General features: G+C 46.9%; 2 protein-coding genes across 2 annotated transcripts; both read left to right on the forward strand.

The window, feature by feature from the left end:
• Window positions 1-2,767: 2,767 nt before the first annotated feature.
• LOC108157529 lies at window positions 2,768-4,486 on the forward strand. The gene has a single exon (XM_017289632.2). It carries the CDS (start codon window positions 3,092-3,094, stop codon window positions 3,347-3,349), a length of 258 nt encoding a protein of 85 aa, XP_017145121.1. The 5' UTR covers window positions 2,768-3,091; the 3' UTR covers window positions 3,350-4,486.
• A 1,905-nt stretch (window positions 4,487-6,391) lies between these two features.
• LOC108156990 lies at window positions 6,392-19,664 on the forward strand. Its single transcript, XM_017288782.2, has 7 exons — window positions 6,392-6,595; window positions 9,376-9,708; window positions 9,769-9,895; window positions 14,651-15,040; window positions 15,102-15,829; window positions 15,889-16,164; window positions 16,236-19,664. The coding sequence occupies exons 2-7, from the start codon at window positions 9,387-9,389 to the stop codon at window positions 19,466-19,468; spliced, it is 5,076 nt and encodes a 1,691-aa protein (XP_017144271.1). The 5' UTR covers window positions 6,392-6,595; window positions 9,376-9,386; the 3' UTR covers window positions 19,469-19,664.
• The last annotated feature ends 17 nt before the right edge of the window (window positions 19,665-19,681 follow it).

The raw sequence follows: 19,681 nt of genomic DNA on the forward strand, positions 1-19,681 counted from the left end.
TAAGGAGGATAATGGCAGGCATATGCGCCAGTTTTTGTTGGGCTCGTTGCCGTTGTAGTTGTCGCCGTCATGGTGTGACTCGATCTCGCTCTCAAGTAATTTCAATTTTTTGTCCGTTTGCCAGAAGACAAGTTCAGCCATAAATCATCATCTCAAACAAAACAGACCAAAACAAAGAGGAAACAAGTGGGAAAAGCATAGGACACCTTGCGACGATTGCATACCCGTCAAAACGGACTAATTTTTTGATGCTTCAACTATCCAACAAATCGTTTAACAATGTAATACGGTTAGAATATTTGGAGTTATGAATGAAAGTGTTACAATATAGTTAATTTATTGGTTAATTTTGTATGTCTAGATATTCCTTCAGACCGACAAACTGAAAAACATGGATATATCGCCTTGATTTCTGAATTTTACCTGAGATAACAGTTCGATAGTAGCTATATCTATGGATCTGTAAAGTCTGAGCATCATAAGTATCTTCAACATTAACTGTACATTATTTTTAAATTCGTTGTTTTATAGCACTGTTAGATCCAAGTTCCGTATCGAATACCATATACCCTTGCGATCCAGAAGTACCGGGTGTATATATCATAAACCTGGGCACAGTTGGCCGGGCCAAAGACAACGAGGCACCCAACCTGTTTGGCCCACACCTACTCCACACACACACACACACTCACAAATAAAGACAGACGGGCAGTGCAAACTTCCCACCGAAAAAAAATGCATAAGCAAAAACATAAAAAATAAGCAAAGAAAACATTTTCTTAGCTGTTGTAGTTGTTGCTGCTGCTGTTAGACAAACTAAAAACCACAAATAAAAAATGGAAAATCACGATTTTTATGCAGGTTTTCGGAGATTTTCCCACAACAAGTTATGCCGTCTGGCGGTTTTTTTCCATCTCTTTTAATTGATTCTGCGCATGAGAAAAACGCAGTGCTCACAGTGCACTTGAGATCCAGATGAACTTATGCAGTGTTAGATAGTGGTAGCAGCAATAACTCTTCGAAGCAGCAGCAACTAAAACTAGTAGAAGCGACTAACAGGCAGCGTAAATATGCATTTATAATTAGAAGTCAAGCAGGGCGCCCAGCAAAGTCGAAAGCAGATGGAATGGAGATTTACAAGTGCAATAAGCAGTGCAGCATACTTCGGGCAGATGCGTAGTCAAGAATGCAGCATGAAGAGGGGGCGCGATCAGGTGAGCGTCTCCCAAGCAGACTACGGCACTGCACTTTGTACGCATGGAAGAGACACGAAAGTCAGAAAAGCCAAGAATGCTGCTGCTTTGGCTCTCTTCTGCCTCAGTCTCTGCTTGCTCTCTCTGTCCCTCTGCTGCTGTTGCCGCTCGGTTTCTTCTCAGTGACACACTTTCCGACAAACGCCGCGGCCCAGAAGTAGGTGAGCAGCAAACCGAATGTGTGTGTGTATGTACTCCAATGTACGTTCTCCATTCTACGCTTCGGTGCATTGAAATTTCTTTTTTCGCTTTCTTTTCGAACTCTCCAACACTTGCGCTCTCCCGGTCTCCACACAAAATTTGGTTCTTTACTTTGCCACCCACTTGAAAGCCGCAAGTCGCTTTGTTTCGCTCTCCCTCTCGCTCACGCCGACCGGCGCTGACGTCAACACCGACGTCGCTGTTATATGGGTCACACCGCTTGGAGTTCTTGGAGAAAACTGGTAGTACAGGTCTCTGGCAGAGGAAAGTGATATGGCCACTTGATCGAAAGCGAATGCGTTTGCTTCGGCGTTTGCCCCAGCTTTATGTCATTCTGGAATCTAGATGCGTATGCTTTCCAGCTGCTGGTATGCGATAGATATCTTGTTAGTTCTTCAAATTTTGGGGTCAGGTTCACAAAGATGGAATGGCATTTCCGCTCCGTGTGCGTACAAAGTGCATTGAATTATGTAAAAAATTAAAATAAAAAAAATACCAAAAAACAGTAATGTTTTTGTTGTCTGCTTTGGCCCGAAAGGTGAATGAAACTTAGTGAATTCCAGCAGTGGATGGGTGAGACGAGCGAGCGGAGGCGGGTGGAGTGGAATGGAGAGCCAACAGGTGATCCGCTGCATTGCTTAGTGATTTTCACCTGGTCTCCGGCTCTTGGGAGCGTGCCTTTGGAATTCGCAAATTGTTATGAGCAAAACAGAGAGAGAAAAAAGCACGAAACTGAAAAAGAAATAACAGCAAAACATAAAAAAAAAACCAAATCGTTGCCATACAAAGACGACGTAAAGATTACACAAGCGCAGCGTCGACGATTATATGTCCGCCGAAGAGCGGTGGGAGGGGCGCTACGGCATTAGAAATAACACTCTGCTGCAATCAAGAAAGCTCTCCCAACCAGCAGAGCAGCGCAGCGCAGCAGCAGCAGCAGCAGCAGCAACAGCAGCACCGTCAGAGCTGGATCTGAAGCTCTGGCCTCCCATTTCAAGAGCCGAGCCGAGCCCAGAGACCGATCCCCGAAACAACGCGACGGCTCATCGGAGCTGCAGAGTGTAGAGAAATTTATCATTTCACTGCAGCCAAGACAGAGACAGCGGCGCAGCCAGCAGGCAACAGCAAGCGATCGCAGCCAGTTTTCAGTGTTTCTCTTGGGGTCTGCTCAGCTGCTCAGCTGCTGATCGCTCTCTTTGGCGCTCTCTGCTCATCGTGGGGCTGCCGCTGCTGCTGTGCTGCTGCTGCGCTGCCGACGCTCGCTGCCTGGCCGCCTGGCTGGGGTCTGGCCACAAAAACAACACCACAGCTTTTCGAAATTAGTTCTAGTGAGTCTGTGAAAGTGTGAGCGACTGCGACTATCGGACGACGATTTCTGTTCACGCGCGATCAATTGGCGAACCGCAGGCGGATCAACTGGTCACTCATTTCTGAGAACTGCCGCAAGAAGAAATAAGAAGCACTCCCACACACAAGCACCAGTAAAAAAAGAAAAGCTGCCAAATAAAAATAGCTGGCAGATCAGAAGACAACGATCCGCAGAACCGAATAAGTAGTGTGGAATTATCCATCCAGCAATCCATATCCACCCATCGGTCGGGGCTACCAACCAACCATCCAAGCAAACCACGTGCAAAATGTCGCATCAGTGCAGCTGCGGTCGCGATCTCAACAACAACTACGTCTCCTACACGAGCGCCTACGCCAATGCGAACACGGGTCTGGACCGCGAGACGGCAGCCAGCGGCGGAGGCAAGTCCAGCACCTCGCACCACACACAGCTGACGGCCAAGGTGATGTTCGGCACAGTGGGCGCCATCAAGGAGTTGCGCGACAAGGAGCAGCAGCAGTCACGGCACGCGGCAACGACGCGCGCCGGCGAGCGACGCAACTGAAAGTGAATTTGGGATGGGATCAAATGGGATGGGATGGAATGGGATCGGTTCGGTTCGGATGGTAGGAGGATAATGGATGCTGGACGCAGGCGTCGTCGGGGTTGTGTTTCGAGTGCTGTGCAGTGGGTTTTTAGGGGATTTCAGATTGCGTTGGATCCTGTCCCGTCCCGATCCCGCATCCCACACTGGATGCGGCTGCTTGGGTGATGTTAGAGGCTTCAAAGGTGTTTACGGGGGTTGAGCAATTTGCGGATTTGCTGGATGAGTGTGGCCAACAGTTAAGAAAGACATTCCTTTTTCAAAACAAAAAAAAAAACAACTATCCAAAAAAAGAAAAATCTAGAAAAAATCAACTACAAAAAAATGGGAACTAAAAACATCACATATTTATACGATTATCTGCCACACTGTAATTCTGTTAGTGCATCCTATTACTTTCAACTGTCTCTCTTTATCTCTCTCTATATTTATGATACATGATGATATCCTTAAACCAGTTCATGCTCCTGTTCCTTCAGTTACTAATTTCCGATATTTTATCTGAAAAAAACAAGATGATTAGCCCAACTCTTTCGAGAAAGGGGAATTCGAATCGATGTAAATTGTTTATCACATATTTATATATACTATATAGTGCAATACTTTAGCTGTACTCTCACACACACACCACCACACACATGGCTAGCGTTAAGTTTTTTTTTATTTTGTAAGCGCACAAACACACACACACACACACACATGCCCTTACATTTATACACTTTACAATGTTGTTTAATTTTGTTTTTTGTTGTTCACGCGCTCTGCCAGTTTTGGGCTGCGCGTCTGGAGACTTCCAGGTGCTGCTGCAGCTCAAAATGCAAAGCACGTAGCCCACACACACACACATACACTATTCACTTTAAACCATATAAATATAACTATCTATACATACATACATACATGCATATATCCATTAATACTTATACAACTGTTATTTTTTTTAATAATCATATTGTATATGCTTGAAGAAACGAATGAAGAGGAGCCGAAAATGAAAATGAAATACTAAAATTTATATTCCTCTTAATGGGATCATGTTTGCTCAAGTGATTTTGTACTAAAATGGAAGCGAAAATAAATTAAATAAAATTAAAAAATTATACAGAAATTGAAATTCAATTAAAATCAAACAAAGTGCTGTAAATGGCAAACATTCTGAACAACGACCATGAGCTTTTGCCAGGCATTAGGAGGACCACGTACCCGTATAGAGAGCATGACAGCGCATCCACAATATACATATTTATTATATCAGATAATATACTATATATAATATACCTATCTACTCGTACTACTTGTAAATCTATTTATAAGGCTAATCCTAACAAGGGCCAATAAAAATCGAACTTTTAATAAAACCGTAAACCGAAAAACGCTTCAAGAGATTGCCAATTTCAATTACTCCGAACAATGGTGGTGCGTGGGAGGGAGGCGAACCTTTTTCTCCCACCACTGGCTCTGCGCGTGAAAGTAAGAAAAAAGAAGAAGTGAAGAAACAGAAACGGCAGAAAACAAAATTCAAATAAATTATAAATTACAATAAAGCAAAAGGGGAAAAGTAAAATATGCGAAACGAAAGCGAAGTCTGAAGTCAGAAGCCAAGGGGGCGCCTCGTGTATTATTTCAGCGATTCTTTTTGTGTGTTCTGCCTCCACCACAGTCCGTCTATCAGTCCCACTGTCCCTCTATCGCGCTCACACTCTCTCTCTCTCTCTCTCTCTCTCTGTCCCACTCTCTTCTAATTATCAATCGCTCTGCCTATCTGGAGGGCCTCTGTCTGTGTGAGCAGAGCATACTCGCTGGTTCTTACGCTCGTAACAGTGACCCAGTCTCAGTCTCATTCTCAGGTTTCGGTCGCCGCCGCCGTCGCTGTCCAGCACTTAAGTGTCGTCAGCAGCAGCAGCAGAGTTCCATCTCATACCCATATTGTTTCTTCCTCTCGCGGCGCTCTTAAAAGCTCTCGCGGGATGTATGTCGCTTAGTGGATCAAAGTCAGCCTTTTTATGGTTCTGGTTGTTGATTGTTTGTACTCTTTTTTGGAGGGCACGGCGCATACAGTTCAATTGAAACCAATTGTCCAAGTGCGTGGCTCTTGTCAAGCAAATTTATTTATTTATTTGCTTACGTATACTTAATGTACGAGGCGTATACGTAATGCAACGCCCACCACTGGTGCATTTCGAACCAGATGGAACGTCACTCCAATTACCAATTGAGAGAATCACTTTGATCTATAAGAATTCTATAAGAATGCTAATTGAACCCATTTATGGCTCTCATCTTGCTGCCGGACTATGCCTATTTCGTTTGTTCATAAATGTACCTCTGCAGCTGGACTCAGCATCATTTGAAATGCTGATCCAACTCTCCAGAGTACACTTATACTCAAACGATTTCATAATTATTATGTGATTCAGATCTGATAACATCACGTGTAAGTACAGTTGAAAGCAATTAAAAAAAAATTCGAGAATCCGAAGGGGATGGAAAATCCCATGACCAATCGTTATTAGCCTTTGTAAAAGAGACTTTCATTTCGTAAGCTTATATGGGACTCTCTTAGACTGTTTTATTATCGCTCTCTTAGTCGGATCTGATAGATAATGTAATATCGAAATACAACTATTTCCTGTTATTATTTATAAAGTTTCTGTATTTTTGTTGAAGATAACAAAACATCCAAATTCTGATGGAATCATTAGCCCTATATTTTATGAAGCGATCTTTTGTGCCCTGAGCATAATCTCTGTTAAGTTTCTGGATTCTTGTAACGGAATTTCAAACATGATCTTGGATCTCCTTTTATCATTGGAGATTCCTTACAATTCCGTTTCTGTATTCTCTGAAAAGTTTGTACAAGAATCTCGTCTCGGCTCTCCTGGTAATCTCTTGGGTTTTATAGAATCTAATATTCTTCATATTCTGTAATCGCTTTAAAGTTATCAGCTACCATATTTCTACCATATCTTTCTTAAAATCCCCCGTTTTTTAGTCTCTTTGCTATAAACCATTTTGCAATGTCAAGACTCTTGCCAACCGCACTATTCCATTTCTATTTTGAGACTTTTTGCAATGCTGATGTCATGCCTTTTCTATGCATATTCTGCTTTCCGCTCGGTTCCGTTCAGTTCGGTTCAGATCACAGATCTTCAGGTCTCTTTATCCACGCTGATCTCTGGGACTGCGACTGCGAATGTTACTGGGAGTGTGAGTGGAAGTGCGAGTGTTATTGTTTGTCACTTTGTTGGGTGATACATCAAATTCTTAATTTATGAGGTGCAATTTTTACGATCTGACTGTGACCGTGCCCCATATCCCCTCACTGTCCCCTCCCTGGGTTGAGAGTAAAAGCATCCAATCCGCTGGTAACAGCACTTCTTTTTGTGTTTGTATTGGTTGATTATTTTTTTGATTTCTGTCTTGGCTTTTTTCACTTTTTCTTGCATGCTCTTGTGGCAAGAACTTTCTCTTCTAATTGAAAGCAGTTCGATGATGGCGGGCGATAAGCCATCGGTGGAGCGGTGGTGCGGCGGAGCGGTGGCAAAGCATCCAGCTGGGCATCTTTTGATGGACCGGCTATGGCGATGGATGGACCGTGGACCGTGGACATGGACGTAGATGTGGATGTGGAACTGGTTGACTCTTTGGATGCGGCTGTGGCATCAGCGGAGTGGATGAGTGGATGAGTGGATGAATGGCAATCCACAATGTAGTAAGACATTTCTTATGCCCCGGCTATAATGGGAACTTTATGCAGCCGGAGGCATTTTATCTCTCTCTCTCTCTCTCTCGCTCTCTCTCTTTCTGCGATTTGAATACTGGACAAAAAAGTCAGAGTCGTGGAGGGGCCGCGCACCGCGGAGCCGGCGATAAGCGCCAACAAGTTAAAAAATAAATAATAAATATTTAAAAGTAGAAGAGTATCGAGGGAGATCGGGGCAAAGATGGAGGAGTGGCCGAGGAGGGGGGCAACAAAACTGCCACTACGAGACCGAGTGAATGAAAGCCAACAGAGAACTGGTCGCTTGCCTGGGAACACTCTTTGCTCTGGGTCTTGGCTCTGGCTCTGGGTCTGGCTCTGTATTTTTCTTCTTTTTTTTGGTGAGCAACTCTGTGGCACGGCACAGCTTGGCGTCTCGTATCGGCATCTCCGTTTCTTTCGGCTTCTAATGGCAGCCGTGAGGTGAGAATCGATTTAGTTCGGTTTACGACGATCAAAGATACAAACGCGAAAAAGTTTCTATTTGGTGTGTGCGGCATATTCGAACAGGCCACAAGGAGAGCCCAGCCCCAGGAGCCACGAGGAGTCACGAGGAGCAACTCCCACTCAAACAGAGAGTAGAGCGCGTACCACAAGCGCGTACTCTTCGCGAAAGTCCAGCCCAGACCAGACCAGAGTCCGCCTCCAGCTACTTAATTGAGGCAGGTGTTAATCACATTACAAATTGCACTTTGGTTAAATCAATTTCCGTTTTTGCGCAAAAGATCGCCGAACAAATTGATTATTATTAATCGCCCGACTGCCACAGTTGGCCAAGTGAGCGTGGCCAAAAGAAAAATAACGCTTCGACGGCCATCCGGAAAATTTCTCTCAAAACAGCCACTTCCTGGTGGTTTCTAGCGGATGGAAGAGGGGGAGAGGAGACCTTTGGCTGAGGGAAAAAGCCGTGGGCCTTATGCAAAACTAGATATCTGACAGCCTAGAGCCTCGGTTAATTTCATAATTGGTTAAACAATTAAAAGTGCTTAGGATAGTGCAATCTCCGATTTTAAGAATTACCAGTTTTCGGAGCTTCAAATCTTTCAGTTATTTGGATCGGCATTTCTGCTTCCCAACTCCTCTGGCTTGTAAACAGCTGAGAGCCCCCCGGTAACATTTTTGGAGCTGCACACTCGAGAAATACCATAGTTTATTACATAGAGAACTGCCAGTCTTGACGCCTGTTATGTGGCCATTGAAGCATATAAAGTGATCCGCATTGCATCAAATCAACAAAAACGAATCAAGACAGAAGCAATACAAAGAAAAGCTATGTTTGGGGTTGTCCAATGCTCAAGATACCCTCAAAGATCAGCTATAAGAAATATTATCCTACATATAGGAATTTAAAGACTAAACCGACAACGTGTATTCCCCATTGATTGCTGTTTCAAAATAATGGCTGGGACTTCTCCAAGAGTAGAGCTGCTCCAGTCTGCAGTCTTCACTCCAACTAATTCCCAAGTCAATTAATATTCCAATCACACCATATAATTAATCAACTCTACCCGTAAGAGGGTATGAACATAGCGGCAAGCACTTAACAACTCGTGCGCAGCCAGCGTAAAGCGTGAATTAAATAAAAAAATGCAGAAAAAGTGCAAAACAAGAAACAATAACACAATAATACATAAGCGAAAAATGTGATAAATATGGTTCGGCGATAAAAAATTTATAAGTAGTTGTAGCTAATTTTTGTATAGCCAGAATACCTACTGCACTGGGGTATATACTTTATAAGGAGATCTCACCACCAAAATCAGTGCAATTTTATACCATTAATATTTCTAGTTATGAAAGAAATAGGTATTCCTATAGTCGTTGCGTAGTATTGTTTGTTGCATTCTTACCTTTTTATTATTGTAATTAGCTGTGGGCAGCCCCAACATAGCAAAATAAAATTGAATAATATCTCTTTTTTGCTTAAATGCTTCTGTTTTTGTTATCGTTGCTGACGTAATCGATTGAATCAAATCATAACAGAAATAGCAGTAAAAACATGAATGATTTATCAAGATTGGTGACCCACAACATTGTAACTTCGTCGATTATTAAGTTTAATTAGCTAGCTTATTGATTAAGCCATGTTTTTCATAATTTATGTGGCCCCAAGGTGGGAGAGTAGTGCAATCCATCAATAATTTGCAGCCATGAAATATGCAAATATGAATCAATTTGATCCACGATTATGCCTAGATGTATTTGTGAATGCCGTGATCTTTTGCAGAACTTTGCCGAATGCTTGGAATGTTGCAGCCATCATTTTTGATGGTAGTGGTGCTCCTGCTGCTCCTAGCCACATTTTCCCAGTCCCTTCATCTGGAAAATGCCAGCAGCAAGCCACCCACCAAGGAGCTGCCCCGCCCGCTGATCCCACTCGAGGAGGAGGAGGAGGCCCACATGGACGCTGAGATTGAGATGGGAACATTCCAGAGAGAGCGCAATGGACGCTCACGTCGCCCCACCCTGATGGATGTGGCATTGCAGCAGAGCGTGCGGCAGGGACTGGACGCCATGGCCGAGCTTTATGGCCGCATCCAGCCGGAGATGCTGCGAAATGGTGTGTATGTGTGGTAGTCCGACCTAACCTTCATTCCAATCCTTGTACATACCGCAAAAGGTCAAACCCTGCAGGACAATCATCCGGCCGCGATGCTCTCCCGCTTCAATGCCCCCACCGTGGACACCGAGCGGCGGGAGATGGCCGCCTATGCCACCATAGCAGCAGCCAAGGCCTTTCGCAAAAAGTAAGTTTCAGGGGGTGGCACATGCAGATACAGTGGGTGGTGCGACTCCTAAGAGTGGCTGAGTGGCTGATGTGCTGTGGGTGTGGGTGTGGGTTGCTGTGGTGCGGCATAAGTTCATCAGCCGCAAATATATGGCGATGACATATGAAAAAAGTTATTCGCAAAAGCAAGGCGCATAATTAAAAACCGAATCGATTTCATCAAACGAGGGTGGGATGAAGAATAGAGAGAGTATACGAGTACGAGTGAAATATTTCACTTTATTTAATTGCATAATGTAGGGAAGGTTCCTTGTAGTGATCCTTTATCTTCATACATGAAATAGGGACAAAATGGCTGGTAAATCGATTGGGACTCCAATACTTGTCTGGTCCTGGAGCTGCCTGTCGAAGAGAGCTAATCTTTTACATCGAAAAGTGCATTCCAAGAGGAAGGGATGGGTAATTGTGCTCCATGATTCTTATTAGGTTAGGCACTAAATTAAGATGCTACTAAGAGGTTCTTAGGTCCCTGCTCAATTGGCTTTTTACCCTATCGCTGCCCTTTTTATGGATTTCTGGGTGTGCTTCCCCATTAGGCGAATATTTAACCCTTCCAAAACTATAGCCGAAACTTTGTGTGCTGCCCTCGATTGTGTCCGGCAGGAGAGCGGCTTGCCGTACACTCGAGCTGCTTGGCCGCGGGCAATCTAATGCAAAACCAACAGTTACAACAACAAAAAGAGCCAAAGACAAAGACAGAGACAGAAAAAGTGAGAAATATGACTCGTATTATTGAGTTGAGGAAGCCTCCCCTGCGGTACATACGAGTAGGTACGGTACCCCCTGTGCGGAGCCCCTGTCCGTCCGGCCATTCCTTCTCCTACCAATTACCGTTGGCAACTTTCTCGCTTGATTAACGAGTTCTACGGCATCCATGGCAGCGGAGGCACAGCAGCAGCAGAGGGAGCACCAGCAGAGAGCAGAGAGCAGCCAAGCCATGGCTAATGAGTTGGAGTTGGGAATGGATTGGCAGTGGCAGTGGAAGTGGCATGGCCTGGAAGTTGGCTCAAGTGGAAGTGCGACCCCCGCCCCATCAGCAAAAGTGCTCCAAAATGAAGCGAAAATCGACCGGCAGCAAAAATCGTAGCCAAAACGATGGGACTCGGGCGGGGAGTGTGCCCGTGTCCGTGTCTGTGTCTGTGGCTGTGACTTCTCATGACTAAGAGTCAACTTTCACTTTGACATTGAAATGCCGGATAATTGCAAGACAAGCCAACAGACCAGACCAGACCAGATCGGGCCAGGATAAAACAAGTGATGGCAGGGGATAGGCGAAGGTAAATTAAAGACGCCAGGGTTAAATGACCTCTTTGGAAAAAGCAACGGAAATGGCAGTCGCCACCATCTCTGACTGCGACTTTAATGCACCTCCGACTCGGACTCCGACTCTAAGCGAAGTTTTTCCAGTTTTTTCACTGGCAAAGTTTTCACTTTTCACAACGGGTTGGGTTTCCAGCTTGTGGCTGTGGAAAATCCATGCGATTTTCCACACACAAACTCATAAAACGCATTAACTCGAAACAAAGTCGAGAACTTTCACCCAAAAAGACAGGCAATCTCCGCAGGTGGGGTCCATGTGGCAGCTCGTTTTGGGAACTCCAGATGGAGGTGCCACAGGTGACGGGGCTCAGGTGCAATGAGCTCTGACCGAGCCAAATGCAAAGCTCTCAAAAATACATTTATGTAATTGCAATCAATGAGGCGACACCACATCGAACCGTCCAGACAAAAGATGCTGATGGCCATAGCTGTGGGGAATGTTTGTCCAATGGCTGTTTGCCTAAAAAATCAAATTACGAAATGGCCAACATGTTGGGTTTAATTAAATATCAACAAATATCAACAGATACCTACCAGCCATTCAGGAGATGATGATGATGTGGGGCTCGTTAGTAGTGCCAAAAGCAGCATTTAGCCAAATTAGAAGCCAAAGAAAGCGATTGAGCGAACGTGACAAGAAACGTTAGAAAAAAAACTAAAGAAAATTGCCAGTATCGTAGCCGAAGATAAAGATACTCTTAAATGCAGTACGATCTCTAAGTACTCAGCACTCAAAGAATTATTCAGAGCACCATACACTAGAGATGTATTCGAAAATGAGACAAGTAAAGGCAAAGTAGAGAAAGAGTCTTAATTATAAAAATGGAGTGATAGCAGACAAAGGGATAAAGCGATGGAATGTCATAAATTTGCATCGTAAGGATTAATATATTTGCTCAGTAAATATTCGAAATTTTCTACTGAATACAAAACTTAGCTTCATCTGCATACATGATCCGCGTACACGTGACTTTATTGGAGTGATGTTCTAAGTGCAGACGATATACATATGTACAATAGTTCTCCGGCTTACTAGCTACAAGGAAAAGAAGTATCGTATCCTAACTGTAATACCAGAGAGCTTTCAAGCTTAGTTACTAGTTTGTATAGACGCTCGCTCTCCTATTTATTCAGTACATGTACTAAATAACAGACCGACCCACATCTCCATGGCCGTATTGACTGATGACTGAACACACATAAAATCTAAATATTGGAAAAGCTTTCTTTGCATCGCAGTGCTCTGATCGAAATAACAGTACCCTCTTCAAGGGTATTGGTGGGCATAACCAAATCTAAGCAAATCGAAGTTGCGCCCTCCCTCTCGCACCCACCCCAGCACTACCATTGGAAGCTTCGCATTCGGTATTCTCAATTTGATTACATCAAACGGTGGGGGAGAGCAGAGTGGCAGCAGCAACAAAAGAGCGAAAGGCAAAGCTAAACACAAAGCTCCAGACGGGCGACTGAGGCGAAGCCGCAGACGCAGACGTAGACAGCGGACTTTGACAACGACGGCGACGGTGACGGCGACAGCGACGACTACGACGACTTCCACTGATATGCTGGAGAAGAAAAGAAAGAAACAGAAAATGAAACACAAACATGACGCGACTTTCGTTTTCTACCAGCGTCGACGTCGAGCATCGAATTCGAATTCGGCCTCAAGCTTCCCAGCCATACGAAAGTTTTTGTAATTTTGTATTGTGGATTTTTGTTGCTGTTGTTTTCGTTGTCGTCTGTGCAGAAAGTTCAATGAACGCTGTCGTGGCTGCGGCTGCGCTTTTTGTTACTCCTACACACACACATTTGTATATATGTATATACACACATGCATACATATCTACATATACTATTTATTTATGTATATATACCTATGCATCTGTGATCGAGACTGCGCATACGCTGCCTGAACGCAAGGCAAAGGGCTTTTGGCTTTTTATGGACTTATTTTATTATTAACACAATACCAAAAATAGCTTTATAAATAAATTGTACAGCGGGCAATGACAAACAAAGCTCAAACAAAGTCTGGGAAAACATTTCCACTTTCACCTGCCAAATGGCCTGAAGGAAAACCGGAAAAACGTGCCGAAACGATTATACACTAGCACTTGCACATCCTCCCAAGAGCAACCCACAATCAAAGTTAATTTACTAATTGTCTAGCTCGAACATCAGTGAAAATATCTAGAAGATTGATTGATCGACAGATCACAGGATAATTATGGCCCGGACAGGAAGTAGAAATGGAAAACAATTAGAGGTCCAAACTAAGAGAAAGTTGAGAGTTTGAGAGTTTTCCAATTTCCTGTGATAGATTAAATGCAGTTTTTTGATAGATCATTGATTGCTTAATTGGAGTTGTGCGATAGAATAATAATTTTTGCCTTGATATCTTTATGTGCAACATTTTTTGGATGTAGGCCAGATAAAACAATTTCCGTCAAAATTCTTGTGTATTTCTTGAGTCATTTAGGTTGCAAAAAAGCTCATTATCACTAAACGTCTGACTTACAACGAAAATACGGTACGGTTTCCCCATACAATGAAAAAGCTTTGTTGCACTAAATCGTTATTGGAAACATTGCTAGCCATATTTCCTAAAAGGAAATCGTTATCGAATAGAATAGAAAAATAGATGGCTTTTCATTCACAAGAAACCCCAAAACGGCTAAGATACTCTGAAAAAGATTGGTTTCGGATAAATAATTATCCATAATTATTTTACAATATTTATTGCCACTTTGCTACTTCGATAAATGTATATGTATCTACAACCAAGCAACAATCTGCAAAAAAAGTGACCCTGTATTATGGATAACTTTCCCACAATTAAATTCTGCGATTATACCCTATGTGACACTGCATGTTTCATGACCAAGTGATTATACCCCCCAAAGACTCAAACGAAATGAAAATCAACGAAAACAAAAAGCAAAAACAACCTGCTAATAAATGTGGCAAATGGAAAGCAAAGGCGAGTAAATTAAAGCCAGCGGCAAGCTCGGCGATTTCTTATGCGTTTTCCCGCCACGAAAAAACCTGCACTCTCACACTCCCAGTCACAAAACACACAGCACACAACGCAACTTGCTTTAATTCGTGGATGGTGGATCCCAATTTGATGCCGCCGCCAGCAGTGGAGCAGCGAGCTGCGGCCCGCGAACCCGTTTCCACCAACTCCGCTCGGAGCTCGGCTCTGGCGGAGTGGAGCGTTTTATAAATAGAAGCCGGCGACGGTGTCAGGCAGCACTCGAATACGAAATTTGAGCGCAGCCATGTCGTGGAAGCCAGATCCATTAGAGCCTAGTAGGCAGCCAGGATGATGTCCTGAGATCCTAGTACTATCACTCGACTCTGTCTCTCTTTCCGTCTGCCTCTATCTCGACAGCTTCCAGCACATCGATGAGCTGGCCCGCCAGTCGCACGCCCAGAAGATCTCCCTGCGCCGCACGGCCCTGGAGGGTCTCTGTCCGCCCCGGGATCCACCGCCCTGCATGCCCGCCTCGGAGCGGTATCGCACCCACGATGGCACCTGCAACAACAAGCGGCGACCGCGCTGGGGCACCGCCCAGATGCCCTTCAATCGATTCCTGCCGCCAGAGTACGGCGATGGTGTGGACACTGTCCGCAGTTCCACGGATGGAAGCCCGCTATCCTCCTCCCGGTTCGTGAGTCTGCTGGTCCATGGAGCAAGGGAGGGCGAGGCACCCTTGACCCTGATGATAGCCCAGTGGGGGCAGATGCTCGACCACGACTTGACCTCCACGGCTCAGCCACGGTAAGCCAAACTATTGCTAATCTTTCACAGCTTTCTGAGATTTTCGTTTCTCTCTTGGCAGTTCCATCAATGGCTCTATTCCCAGCTGCTGTGGCGGCAAGGACTTCCATCCCGCCTGTTTCCCCATCAAGGTGCCCCTGGACGATCCCTGGCTGGCCCCACTCAAGGTGCGCTGCCTCGAGTTCCTGCGTTCGGCTCCGGCCCAGCGACGCGACTGTGTCCTGTCCTGGCGGGAGCAGACCAACCAGGTCACGTCCTACATCGACGCTTCGCCCATCTACTCGAACAGTGCCAAGTCCTCGGACAATGGACGAGTGTTCCGCCACGGCATGCTCATCTACGGACGCGGAGATCCCGCCGAGGATGTCTGTCAGCGGGGAGCCATAGCCACCAAGTGCATCCGTTCCGGGGATGGCCGAAGCGGAGAGCAGCCCGGCCTTCTGGCCATGCACCATGTTTGGGTGGGCGAGCACAACCGCATTGCCCTGGAGCTGAGCGAGATGAATCCGCACTGGAGCGACGAGAAGGTCTACCAGGAGACACGGCGGCTTGTGGGCGCCATGTTCCAGCACATCACCTACCGCGAGTTTCTGCCCGTCGTCCTGGGCCGCGAGGTGTGCCGTCTCTTCGACCTGGACCTCCTCTCGACGGGCTACTACGAGCGCTACAGCTCCAAGGTCAATCCCACGGTTGCCAATGCCTTTGCCGCAGCTGCCTTCCGCTTTGGACACTCCCTGGTGCAGAACTCCTACACGAGATGCGATCGCCATCACAATGTGATCAATAATAGTGAGTCACCCTTTGGTATTCTTCGAATGTTCCCAACTTATGTTTGCCTCCTCCTCCAGATGTCAGCCTCCATGAGGAGTTCCAGCGAGGAGACATTGGTTCGGCGGGCTCCCTGCATCGCCTGCTCAGAGGCTTGGCCTCCCAGCGTGCCCTCAAGCGGGACGAATTCATTACCCCGGAGCTGACCAATCATTTGTTCCAGACGGCCGGCTTTCCCTTTGGCCTGGACCTGGCTGCCATCAACATACAGAGGGGCAGGGATCATGGCATAGCCCCGTATAGTGCCTGGCGAGTGCCTTGTGGCCTCACTCCCATCCACAGCTGGGATGATTTTGGTAATTATTCCCGCTCTCATTTCCCGCTTCAATCTTTCAGAGATCCATCAATCAACTTTCTTTACCCATAGCCAACGTAGTCGGACCGGAGTCGGCCAAGCGTATTGGCCACGCCTACCGCAGCGTCCACGATATCGATCTATTTGTGGGCGGCATCGCGGAACGTCCGGTGGTGGGTGGCCTGGTGGGTCCGACCTTTGCCTGCATCATTGCCCAGCAATTCAGCAACTCCCGGCGGGGCGATCGATTCTGGTATGAGAACGGAGGCTTCGAGAGCTCCTTTACGCCTGCCCAGCTGCACTCGCTGCGACGGGTGTCCCTGGCGCAGGTCCTCTGCCGGACAGTGGGCGGAGGAACCCTCCAGCCGCACATCTTCATACCCGCAGAGTTCACGGACAACGAGCGTCAGAGCTGTGGAGTGGGCAGCCTGGCACCCATTGATCTGAGCCCCTGGCTGGAGCAGGATCCGTTTGAGGCTGGAGGACATCACCAGCAGCCTGATCAGGTGTTCACTATCGGACAACCAGAGCTGGCCTCCCTGCAGATCATCAAGGAGGAAAAGGCTGGCTTCTCCAATCGCGTGAAGCCAGTCAGGCCTCAGGTGGAGGTCAGTGCCAATTCGGCCAGTGGCTTCCATCGCCCCAGCAGTGGCAACATCACAAAATTAAGCGACAAACTAGACCTGAAACGCAAGACAGTGACGACCAACAACAACAATAACAATCGTAGGGTGACGCCAACCCGAAAGACAGGAAGCGGGGTAAACAACAAACTGGACAAGTCCCCCAAAATAACACTGAACATCAAGAACGTGAACGTGCGAAGACCCGACCAGGGTGCGGGTCTCAAGCGCAGGGTGATCATCAATAATGTCCCCATCGAGCTGAGGCATGCCGCGGGCGGGAATGCAACCGATTCGGATGCAGTAACAGAGACCGAAGACGGGGACCAGGACGTGGACGTGGACGTGGACGTGAACGTGAACGTAGACGAGGACGTAGTAGAACTGCCAGAGCTACGGAGTACTGAACCACTGAAACCGGATAAAACCGACCCTAAAGAAGCAGACCGACAGCCACTGACAAACGTGACAACTGCTCAAAAAGACCACGTAGACACCTCCATTGACCCACTAATACAAAAAACAGACGACATGAAGACCCCGAAGCGTGTCTCAAGGAAACTTTCACAGGAGACAAAACCACAGGACAAGACAGCTGACTTTCGACTGCTGCACGTACAACGCAATCGCACCACTGCCACCACAGCCAGCCTGGGACGATCCACACTACTGACCAAGGCGCCCAAGACGAACAAGACCACGAAACGCGGAGTTGAACTGAGACAGTACCAGAGCAGACCGATCTATACGAGACCCCAGAAGGTGGTCGTCAACGGACCGAATGCCGACCAGTACGAGATCGAGATCAACATACGACAGACGAACAAAAGTCCACAGACTCGACCCTCTTCTACGGCGGACTATGCCGAGTACACGACTGTCTACAAACCGTACAACACGAACCACAACTACGACCCACACTACGGGGAGTACGCCAGCACCACGCCCATTCCCAGCTACGGCTACTTTCAGCCGCAGGCCCAGGAGCTCAGCACACAGTCGCACAGGACGAAGCCACCGACGATTATTTACCTGAACGACAGTGACGACAGACGACAGACCACTACTCGAGCACCGAACATATTCCAGAACTTTCTGACCTTTGCCACCAGCGGCTTCAATCCGCTCGGCAATCGACATCCCTCTCCCACGCCACCGACTCCGATCTCCCAGCCCCACAAGGAGCGGCCCCACTACGAGAACACTGTGGTTAACAGTCCCCTGAATGTGGGAACCTCCCACATCATTGCGGGTCCAGCGTACCCTCCTAGACCATCTTCGGTTCACTCGTATCCAGTCTCCACCGGCTCCCAGATAGGCGCCAATCATCAGTCGTATCCTGTGTCCACCAGCTCCCAGATAGGCGGAAGCCCACATTCGGGCTTTATACATGCCTCCAGCAGCGCCGTGAGTGCGGGAAACTTTGGGAGCATCTCGGGGGTGGCCAGTGCCAATGGAGCCGACAGCACATTTAGCTTTAACATACGACCACGTCCCAGTCCCGAGGTCAGTCCGGTGTTTAGCTCTTATCCACGTCCGCAAAGTCAGAGTGGCGGGGGCTACGGCTTGACTGGACAGTCGAATTATAGGCCAGACTATCAGCAAGGTCAAAGCGAGCTGTACTACGATCGAGAGATTAGCTCCAACAGTAATAAGAGTCCGTTCTCCAGCTCCAGTTCCGGTCTCAGACCACAGACGCTCACGCATACCCACACACAGACTTTTTACGGACGGACGCCGGAACTGAAGGAAGCAGGACCAGACAGCAACAACCACAACCATAGCAGTGACAACGACCTAATCAAAACCGAGAACAAATTGTACCTACAGGACTACGACTATGTGAGCCGCACTCTGTCCAATATTACCAAGGACGAGAGCACACAAGACGACAACGACAACGACGACGATTACGTATACGACGAGGACGAGCCCAGCAACGACCTGGACAGAACAGACAGCACTGGGATGTCGACCAAGAAATACGACAAGGACGGCTACTTGAGACCCCAACTGACGCTGGACGCCACAGGCAACAACAGAACTACAACGAACGCCACAGCACTGGACGACAACTACGTACTGCACATGCTGGAGAACAAGACTCAGAGCCACTATGTGACGGAGATTCCCAAACCCATGCTGTCCACCTCCACGCGGAGCATAACCAACAGCAAGGTGACCGTTTTCCCGGACAGCCTAGGCAAGCAGTTGGGCAATGACATTCTAGCCGATGAGGCGGACGACTATGACGACGACAGGACTGGGACTGGGACTGGAACTGGAACTGCCAATGGCGCCCTGCAGAAAGCTCAGAGGCTCAAGCAGCTGGCCAGCGTGGCCTTTGCCCCGATCACAGTCCTAACCAAGCCTGACAGACCCGATAACTGGGTCATCTATAACAAGGCCAGTGAAGAGCCGCCGTTGCCTCAACCGCCGACCCTCAGCTTGGATGTGGCGCCTACCGGAGAGGTTCCCACTCCCATACGTTTTTTTAACAATGGATGGAAGAAACAAGATCTGAAAGCAATCCCGGAAACAGCGCCGCCTTCAACCACAAAAACGGACACACCGCAGACAGCAACAGAAACAGACATCACAACGGAGCAGGCGGGGGCTAGTGGCGTGGGAGAAGAGGAGGGAGGAGAGTCAACCACTGTGGCAGCATCTGAGAGCAACTAGTAATGCCAAATAAGCCCTAGATTACTTAACATTTATTAACTTATTTAAATTATAAAATCACGAAATAAAGTGCAACCATCATTCATTTCATTAGTCGTTGAATCAAAATAAAGTGAAGAATCTATTATGAAAGAAGTGATAATCCGGTAAACTTAGCCAAGGAAGATTCGGAAGCAGGTCAAGGAGGTTGGATAGAACCCCTCTAGAACTCGT

This window comes from Drosophila miranda, chromosome 2 (genome assembly GCF_003369915.1).
Source record: "Drosophila miranda strain MSH22 chromosome 2, D.miranda_PacBio2.1, whole genome shotgun sequence".
Classification (NCBI taxonomy): Eukaryota; Metazoa; Arthropoda; class Insecta; order Diptera; family Drosophilidae; genus Drosophila; species Drosophila miranda.